The sequence below is a fragment of the Myotis brandtii genome, unplaced genomic scaffold (assembly GCF_000412655.1).
Source record: "Myotis brandtii unplaced genomic scaffold, ASM41265v1 scaffold513, whole genome shotgun sequence".
Lineage (NCBI taxonomy): Eukaryota > Metazoa > Chordata > Mammalia > Chiroptera > Vespertilionidae > Myotis > Myotis brandtii.
In genome coordinates, this window is record NW_005369552.1 from 270,694 (window position 1) to 281,486 (window position 10,793).

At 37.2% G+C, this 10,793-nt stretch overlaps 1 protein-coding gene across 6 annotated transcripts in view; it reads right to left on the reverse strand.

The window, feature by feature from the left end:
- Positions 1 to 10,793, reverse strand: part of LNX2 (ligand of numb-protein X 2) — an 83,488-nt gene that overhangs the window by 24,773 nt on the left and 47,922 nt on the right. For all 6 annotated transcript variants that reach the window (XM_014548568.1, XM_014548566.1, XM_014548567.1 and 3 more), the window contains 3 exons: positions 2,980 to 3,227; positions 1,619 to 1,818; positions 703 to 1,071 (listed from right to left, as the gene is read on the reverse strand). In XM_014548568.1, coding sequence (XP_014404054.1) covers positions 703 to 1,071; positions 1,619 to 1,818; positions 2,980 to 3,227 — 817 coding nt within the window. The remainder of the gene's footprint in view (positions 1 to 702; positions 1,072 to 1,618; positions 1,819 to 2,979; positions 3,228 to 10,793) is intronic.

A 10,793-nucleotide genomic window follows, 5' to 3' on the forward strand; every position in this document is an offset into this window, starting at 1 on the left:
AAAAAAAAAAAAGGCACTTTTGTTTCACCCTGATCTCTTTAGGAGATACCCACATTGGGTTAAATGCCATGGCATGTTGCAGAACCTGAAATCTTCTCTGGGTGGTTTTCTAAATTTATCTGGTTTAATACTCTTACTAAAAACATGGTTTTTCTGTGATGATAACTATCCTTACTTTTTCACAGGGATACTGTGAGGAGAAATGTTATGTGTTTGAATTGCTTTAAATTCCTTAAGAGGAAAAAAAAGGCATTATAGGGATGACAGTTATTCTTAATAAAAAACGACTTTCTATTTTTATGTATGTTAAAGTGAAGATGGAAAGGTAAGAGATGAGGTAAGTCACAACCTCGGTAATCACAGATCCTTTGAACCTTACTTTTCTCATTTGTTATATGTGGATAACACCGTATGTTATGCTTAGTGCTAGATGGAGCCAAGTGAGCAAACGAGAAATGAAACTTTAGAGACTGCACTCTATAAATAGCCAGCCTAAAAGTTCATGGAACACAATGCTTAGAAAAGATTCTATCTATAATGAAGTTATACCACTGTGGATTTTGAAGAATTTAAATAGCTGTGCTTGATTTTTCCAATGAAATATCAATTATGCCCAGATTCTTATGTTATTGGCCGATGAAAACAAAATACTGATATATGGTAATGAAGGCCAAGCATCAGGAATGCATATCTCAAGTGTACCTGAATGATCTGGGCGGCCAACTCAGGAGTTCCGTGCTTCAGGTCATGCCCATTGATGGCGAGCACGCGATCATTGCTGCTGAGCCTCCCGTCCTGCGCAGCAAGCCCCCCTTCCAGTAGGTCAAGAATAAAAACTCCTGGCTCATCTGTCCTTCGTACAAGTTTGATGCCGAGCTGTTCACCATAGTCCCGTTTATAAAGAACCACATTGAAAATCTCTTCTCGTGGAGAGTTCCCATCAGAATGGCTATTCACTCGGTTACCGAAGCGTCTCTCTCGAAGCACAGTGAGCTGTAGGGTGCTGCAGGGCTGTGAAAGGACAGCCCTGGCATAGTTGTGCGACACATTGCTAATATCATAGTTGTTGACCTAAAAAAAAAAAAAGAAAGAATTATGACCATACTGTGACTATCTTCTGCCCCCAACCCCATTTATAGAAATACTAGTAACATTTCCCAAGGAAACTAACATTGTAAAAATGATATACAATCATTATTTACAAAGAAATCCACTCTAAAGACATATTAAAGTACAGAATTCCTAAAATTAACTTACAATTAGCATTAAGTAGAGAATAGCAGTTAGGATTACAGGGTTAGTGACAGTCTTGAATTAGCATCCTTGGATCTGCTATGTACTAGCTGGATGACCGAGGGCAATTATAGAACTTGTTTGAGTGTGTTTCCTTATGTGTAAAATGTGTTACACATGTGGGACTGAAATTAAGGTAGGAAGAAAAAAATATACTCCATGTATATCGGTAAACAGAAGAAATTACAAAATTCTAATGTTTTACATAAAAGAACAGCAAAACTCACCTTCATATAATTTAAGTTCCACAGTACCATGATTTTTCAAGTTTTAAATTTATGAATAAGAGCAAAATGATACAAATTAACAGAATTAAAATTGATACCTGAAGAATCTGGTCTCCAGCAAGGAGCCTTCCATCTCTGGCAATTATCCCATCCCGATAGACTTCCTGGATAACGATGTTAATCAGTGGTGTTTCATTGCCACCCACAACGCTAATTCCTAACTGAATGTAAGGATTAGATCGGTGAATTTCAATCGTGGTGATTTCACCTTCTGGTAAACTAGGTGGCTGTTGTGTGGCTGCGAAGTTAAAAATGAGAAAGAAAAGAGAAAGAAAATAAATGTTTCATATTTTGATGTTCTTCAGGTAAATAAATCATCTTATGTTAATATATGATTAATAACTAATAATACCACTGGATAAGAAAAAGATAGTGACAAAAAATATCTATACGTTAAGATTATCTAAACATTTCCTCTTTCAAAGGTGATCAGTATATAACCAACAAATTGCTACTATGTATCAGATCACTAGGGAAGACACAATGATCTGATAAAGAAATATTAAAAGACAATCATTTTGTCCTAACTATAAGAGAAAGTCTGAACCATTAACATCTGTGAACATGCAAGGCAGTTTAAGGAAAAGACTAACTCTGTGGTATGTAATCACCATAGATGCTGAGAGAGTAATCACATCACCTCTAAGAGGTGGGTGTTGAGCCTTGGGAGATGAAAAAAGTTATAGCTGTGGCAGGGAAAATTGGAAATGTTTAGTAAAATTTGAAATTTTTAAGGGAAAAATCATATTTAAAAGTAAATACCTAGGGCCAACTACGAGATATGCCCAATATCTAGGACTACAGGCTTTCTGTTTGCTCCTAGTGGGTTGTACAGTCAGATTAGTGGCTGACAGCAGAGTGCAGTAGTCACAAGTGTGGCCTTAGAGACAGATATCCAGCCATTTCTTGGCAGTATGAGCTTGACCAATTAATCTCTCAAGACTCAATTTTCTCACCATTAAAAAAAAAATACCTTAATACTGTAACAAGCACTTAATCAGTTAATTTATGTGAAGTGCTTGGCACAGGGCCTGCCACAGAGTAAGCACTTAATCCAAGGTATTAGTTTTGTCATTCTTGATGTTACTGATTTTTTAGACAAGAAGGAACAAACTCTGAACATAGGAGCAAACAAGAAGAAGCTGTTAATTAATGACTATTGAATTCATGAACTACAACAGAAGAGGGTGGGGGCATCTTCCTCCAGGGTAAAGGTCATGTTCTGTTTCTAAAATGCCAATTGTTCAAATTATAGACTTAGGGTGATTACACCCTATCTCAATAAAATTATTTCTTTTAAGAGGAAAAAAATGCATGTTGAGAAAATTGGAGGGTGAAGTAGGAAGGAAGTAAATGTCTGATTTGAAAACATAAAAAGAAAGAGGTGACTAGCACATACTATCAGCAATGGTGCTCTCCTCGAAGGCAGGGTTGTCCAGGCCAGGCTCCTCAGTCCATACAGGAAGAGAGGCAGAGGTCAAGTTCCGTTCGGCGGGCACTGTGCCTGTCCCTGAGCAGTCCGTTTCGGGCGATAGGGTACTTGGGAGATCTATTATAGTGGTTCCATTTTCATTCTCAATCTCTGTCTGAGTTTTACTGGTTTTCCTTCTCTCTAGGGCAACTCTCTGATGAGAAGCTCCAGGACATCTAGAAAGAGAATATTAGGTGGTTTCCAGATTATTTGAAAGGGGGAAAAAAGTGATTAATGGCTCGTACCACAACAAAAGAATGGCAGTGGCTTCTGTTGCATAAAGCACCTAGAGGTACCCATATGGGTACATAATTCCACTTGAAGTTAAGTTCTTACCACTCCACATAGCGAATTTAAAACAAGGCATCAGCATAAACAATGGTTTGGTATATATCTCAAAGAATGTTTCAATAAAAATTTGAGCATATATTAGTACCAGAAACATATACAACAGTATAGTATACAGTATAGCTGTCTCAATACTGCAAGAATTATTCTGAAATTCTGAGTACAACCCTTTCTACAGGTTTACTGACTTAAGCACAGAACTGGAAATTAGTGCTTAGACCTTAATGCCCATATGCCTCTGCACTCTCACGGCCGATGTCACACATTTACTCATTAATGATAGCAAAACATTTGAAGGTTTACACTTTGTAGGAAAACACAGCAAAGGCCCAAATAACTTTACTAGTATAATTAATAGACATGGAAGGAAATAAAGAAAACATATCTCCTAGTTTGTAAAATTAGAATTGCAATAGTGGAATTACAGTTATGCTATCTAAGTTAAACATATATTTCAAGTACTTGGGAAACTTACATAAGCACTAAGAAATAAGAACTATTAACTTGTTTGATTTTATTTATTTAAGCAAACAAAAGGGCACAAGGTACTTGTTTAAACATTTAAATAAAGTTTTACACAGATATTAGAAGTGTCTTTTCCATCTGACCCGTTTACTGGAGAACATGACTAATACCCAGTTTGAAGAGTGGGAGAAGGAAAGGGGATTAGTGGAGAGCTAGATGCACATCCCTATAGCCCAACATGACTCAGACACCATGTATTTTCATATTGGGGTAAGCAGGGACATAATTTTATGTCTAGGATCGTAGATCTTCATTCAATGACAATATTGTTTAAAAATGTAGCATTTTGATAAAAATTAAGTATAGGATTAAATTAAATTAAAATGGAAAGCTATCTCTTAAGTATTAAGAAATAAAATTTCCCTCATGAACTAAAGATTTAAGTACTGGATTTCAAGTTCTTGAAAAGAATCATTAGGAAGTTTTTACCCAACTTTCTCCCACTAGTTATTTTCTATTCCTCTCATTAAGAAGATGACTGACTTTCCCTACTGCACTGCTGTGCAGCACTCTAGGGAATGTTCCTACAAGGACTTGACAAATAAGTTTGAAAATTGTATCACTGAAAAACTATTTTTGTAAGTAGATTTAATCAGAAATGCATTTAAAAATATTTTCTTCAATAAAAAATTGAGACAAAACTGGATCATAAAAAATATTTGTGACTAAACAGATAAACATTTAAGTTCCAAAATGTATATCATACACAAATATATACATGGGCAATAGCTAGTCTTCAATGAAAAACATGGACTAGGAAAGGGAAATACAAACAGAATGTGAACACTGGGAATTAGCTTAGCTAACAAACAAAAAACTCCTACAAACTAAATAACTACAAAGCCTATCTTATTGTTGTTAAAAATGCAAAATAAATTTTAAAAAGATAATCTAAAGTTGTTAGAGAGGTAAAGAAACAAGTATACTTAAATTCCCAATGGGGCAGCAAATTGCTAATAGGAACTAAATAAAGATACTTTAAAATATGTGAAAATATGAAAGAGTGATCTTAGCCAGCACTGGAGAAGGCTACAGAGAGAACCTTTGAGAATACCTATCCTATATAATAAAAGCCTAATATGCAAATTGACCCAACGGCAGAATGACCGGTCGTTATGACGCACACTGACCACCAGGGGGCAGACACTCAATGCAGGAGCTGCCCCCAACCCGCACGCCCCAGGCCAGCCAAGGTGGGTGCCAGCAGGGCCCCCTATATCATCCTGCTGGTAGCCTGTAGAGGGAGGCAACAGGCGTCGGCAGGGGGCGGAGCCAGCTGGAGAGTGGGCAGTGGCAGGAGGTGGGGCCAGCTGGCAAGCGGGCTGGCGCCACCCCCCTATTGCCCCACTGGTCGCCCTGCAGAGTGAGGTGACCAATGGCAGCAGTGGGGCAATTGGGGGTTGGGGCCAGCTGGTGAGCGGGTCAGCTCGGTACCCCAATCGCCCTCAAGGCGGTGCAAGCAAGGGATGGGGCCGGCAAGTAGGCAGTGCCAGGCTGGCCAAGGTGGGTGCCAGCGGCCCCCGCCCCCCCATCACCCTGCCGGTTACCCCACAGATCAGCCTTGACCGCTGGCCAGGCCTAGGGTCCCTACCTGTGTACAAATTTAGTGCACCGGACCTCTAGTATTTAAATAAGATGGGACAGATGAGTAGATTAAGAAAGAACAACTAGACAAGAGGAGACAAGGAGAGCAAGACTTCAAAGTACGTAATCAAGGGAGACAAGAGTGTCACCAAAGAAAAAGTGGCCAATAACACAAATGCCACACAAGGGACAAATAAGATAAAGATCAAAAGCATTAGTTTGATTAAGCATTAAAAAAGTCATGGTGACCTCAGAAAGAATACTTTTGATGCTGAGGGCAAAAGCCCAAACGATAATGCCAGCATTTCTGCTACCTTAATACAAGCATCTACAAAACACTAAGAATTACAGGGCTTAAGTAAGAGAGATGAGAAAGACCATGCAAAATCTGTACACCTGGGAATTGGAATGGCTGCTAATGGGGATGAGATTTCTTTTTGGAGTGTTGAAATGGTCTAAAAATTTGTAATGATGACTGCATACTTCCATGAATATACTAAAAACTACTAACGTGTACGCTTTAAAAATAGATCGACTTTTATGGTATGTACCTTCCTTCCTAGGGAGGGTGCTCTATTGCAGGTATGTTTTTTAAATTTTTAAAATAAAATCAAAAAGCTCTTACAGCAACCAGAGCCAAACTGAGGAACTTCCTCCTTTCCTGCTGAAGGTTATACTTCCATTCCCATTAGTCTGGCTCTTCTTATGGAGAAAAAATTACATAAAACTTATAATACAGTGGCATCATTCCCTGATATAACAATGATTCACATTAGGAAATATACAGTGTAACAGCATACACTATCTTATTAGTAGCAGTATTAGTGTCAGTGGTGGGGCAGCTGTAATAGAAGTAAAATAAAACAATGCATGGTTAGAAGTAAAATAAAACTTGATACATGGTAAGTGCCAGCACAATGACAAGTACTTAATGAAACTCAAATAATATGAGCATCTTAGAAACAAGAAAAATGAGCCCGGCCTGCGTGGCTCAGTGGTTGAGCATCAACTGATGAACCAGAAAGTCACAGTTCGATTCCTGGTCAAGGCACATGCCAGGTTGCGGGCTCGGTCTCCACTGTGGGATGTGTAGGAAGCAGTTGATCGATGATTGTCTCTCATCATTGATGTTTCTCTCTCTCTCTCTCCCTCTCCCTCTCTGACATCAATACAAATATATTTTCAAAAAAGAAAAATGATAAAAATAGTTATGGGTTAAAATATGCAAAAATAAATTCAAGTGATGCCAGTGAAAATGGTAGGTTAAGGATACCTGAAAAGCCTCTCCTTCATAAAGCAATGCGAACACTGGCAAAAACTGTTAGACCCAACTATTTCTGAGATCTTGAAATTAGCCAAAGTTCGGTAGCAAGCCAAAGTGCATTTATTAAAGAAAAATGGCTAAATTTCAGTACAAACAGTGAGCTCTATGGCATTTGAACTTGCCCCGTTTCCGTCCCCATCTCCTTAGCTCCATAGAAGCCTGGAAAAACAAATGTCCATAATCACAGTTGGAAGGGTAGACTGGCATGCTTTCAAAGCCCCATTTCTAGATAATTGTCATTAATTGACCTGTTGGTTCCCTGAAAGACCCCACTCACAAGGAAGTCTTTTAACTAACCTGACTTGGAGCTCACTCAGTAAAATCAAACTTTACACTGGGGGCATTCATTGGGGAAAAAAATCAGAGGCAACTGTTTAAGATTGTGGCTGCCTAAGGTGGGCAAAAAAGGCTAATCAAAAGTGTTGTTGTTGTTTTTTAACACTAGGGATAGAAATTTCCATAGGGGTTTTGACATGTCCAGGCTGTGTGCATGCATCTGAAATAACTGAGAAGGCACTGAGCTCTCACTTCTGGCTAATCCTGACATTTTGTGAAAACCAGCAATGAAGGCTAAGGAGGAATTGTCTATTGCCTGAGTGTTGAAGATGTGCCCCACAATGAACACAGAGTCCCTCAGAAAGACTGGGAAATTTATTGGTTACAGGCATTTAAGGAATTATCTGTCTGACCATTAGCTGGCCATAACCTGAGCAAAGATTTTGCAGAATTAGTTTAGAAATGTCACTGAACAAACAGACAACAATCAGCAAAAACAAATCCTGAAAAAGGAAGAAGAATCTGATTTCCAGAGCTTCTATATTACATTATTTAAAATGTCAAGTGTTCAATAAAAATTTTTTAAAACATCCAAAGAAACAAATGAGTATGGCCCCTACACAGGAAAAATAGCAGTCAACAGTAACTGTCCCAGACATTTGCCTTATCACAACAATTACTTAAATAAAATATTATAAAAGTGTTCAAAGAACAAAGAAACCATGTCTAAAAACCTAAGGAAAATATCAGATTGTTTTACGAAATAAAAATATCAATACAGAAATATAAGTTATAATAAAAACCAAATAGAAATGCTGTATTTAAAAAATGAATAAATGAAATGAAGAACTCACAGCAGATCTGAACAGGCAGAAGAAAAGAATTGGTGAACTTGAAGTTAGGTCAATTGAGATTACCAGTCTGAGGAATAGAAAGAAAAAACAAATAAAAGAATGGACAGAGTCTCAAGAACCTGTGAGACACTATAAAAAATATTAGATATGTATAATGGGAATGCCACAAGAAGTCAGAGAGAAAGGGGCAGAAAGAATATTTAAACACGAAATGACCAAAATCTTCCCAAGTATGATGAATCTTGAAAGCAGCAAGAGAGAAATATCTTATTACATAGAAGTGACTCTCAATAAGATTGGCGGCTGATTTCTCTTCAGAAACCATGGAAACCAGAAGGCATGGATGACATAATCGAACTGCTAAAAAGAAAAAGAAAACACAACAACAAAATCACAAGACTTTCAACCAAGGAGTCTATATCCAGCAAAACTATCCTTCAAAAACAGGAGAACTGAAGACATTTCCAGATAAACAAAAACAAATATTTTGTTACTAGCAGATCTGCCATACAAGAAATACTAAAGTCTTTCAGATTGATATGAAAGGTATTTAGACAGCAACACAATCCACATGAAAAAATAAATAGCACTGATGAAAGTCACATAGATAAATATGGAAACAGCATAAAAGTATTTTTTTAATAGCTCTTCTTTTGTCCTATCTGGTTTAAAAGACAACCACAAAAAGTAATAATTATAATTCTGTTTTGATAGGTATATAATGCATAAAGATGTAATTTGTATAACTATAACAGCACATAGGCAGGAGGAAGGAATGGAGCTATATATGAGTTTTTATATACCAGTGAAATTAAATTGGTATTAATCTGAACTAGACTGTTATAAATTACAATGTTAATTGTAATCCCTAGCACAACCACTAACAAAACAAAACAACTATATATATATATATACACACACACACACACACATATGTATATGTATATATATATATACACATACACACACACACACACACACACACACAGTTGGTTGGAGCATTGCCCCATATACCAAAAGGTCCGCGGGTTTGATTCCCAGGCAGGACACATACCTAAGTTATGAGTTTGATCCCTGGTGGTGGTGGGCGGGGGGATGCGGGAGGCAACTGATTGGTGTTTTATCACACACATCTATGTTTCTTTCTCTCTCTCTCTCTGGAATAAATTAAAAACTGTATATATATGAACAGAAATGACAAAAGAATTAAAATGACATACTAGAAAATATCTATTTAACGTAAGAGGGAAAAACTGGAGGAACAGATAAACAAATAAAAATGAGATATAGAAAGTAGCTAAGTGGCAGACATAAATCTTACCTTATCAGTAATTATATCAAATATAAACAAATTAAACACTCCAATCAAAAGTCAGTGATTGGCAGAACAGATTAAAAAGAAAACATGATCAACTATATACTGACTACAAGAGACACACATCAGATTCAAAGACACAAATAGGTAAAAATTAAAAGGAGAAACAAAGATACACCATGCAAATAGTATCTTTTAAAATATATATATTTTTATTGATTTCAAAGAGAAAGGGAGAGGGAGAGAAAGATAGAAACATCAATGATGAGAGAGAATCATTGATTGGCTGCATCCTGCACACCCCTTACTGGGGATTGAGCCCACAACCTGGGCATGTGCCCTTGATTGGAATCGAACCCAGGACCCTTCAGTCCATAGGCCTACACTCTATCCACTGAACCAAACCGGCTAGGGCGCAAATAGTATCTTAAAGAGGACTATGTAGGTATACTAATTTCAGACACAATAGACTTTAAGACAAAAATTATTTCTAGTGAAAAGAACATTTTACAATATGAAAGGTTCAATTTATTAACAAGTTATGACAACTATAAATATAACCACAACATATCCCTAAGTACATGAAGCAAAAATTATAGAATTGCCCGGCTGGCGTGGCTTGGTGGTTGAGCGTCGACCTATGAACCAGGAGGTCCTGGTTCAATTCCTGGTTGGGGCACATACCTGGGTTGTGGGCTTGATCCCCATTAGGGGGTCTGTAGGAGGCAGCCAATCAATGGTTCTCTTTCATCATTGATGTTTCTATCTCTCTCCCTCTCTCTTCCTCTCTGAAATCAATAAAAATATTTTTAAAAAAATTATAGAATTAAAATAAATAATTCAACAATAGTAATCTAAGATTTCTACTTTCAATAATAGATACAACAACTAGGTATAAAAACAAGAAAAAATAGACTAACCTAACAGATATCTATAGAACACTTCACCCATCAAGAGTGGAATACACATTCTTCTTGAGTAGACATGAAGCATTTTCCAGGATAGACCATCTGCTAGGCCATAAAAAAGAGCCTCAATAAAATGGAAAGGATTGAGTTGTACATAGCATGTTCTCCAATCACAATTTAAAATGGATCAAAAACCGAAATATAAGAGCTATAACTAAAAAAGCGTTAGGTGTAAATCTTCGTGATCTTGGAGTAGGCAATGGTTTCTTAGATATGACACCAAGCCAAGGAAACAAAGAAAAAATAGATAAACTGAACTTCATAAAAATTAAACGTATTTGTCCTTGAAAGGACATAGGAAAGTGAAAAGACAATCGATAGATTGCAAGAAAATATTTAAAAACTGTGTATGTAATAAGGGTCTATAACCAGAATATACATAAAATGCTAGCAACTGACAAAAACACAGCAATCCTATATAATAAAGAGATAATATGCAAATTAACCCTCACACCCTCACAAGATGGCTGCCTACAACCAGGCCGGCACGGGGGTTAGTGAGAGACGACCAAATGACTGAACAAGCAGGCTGCATGGGGCAACCAGGC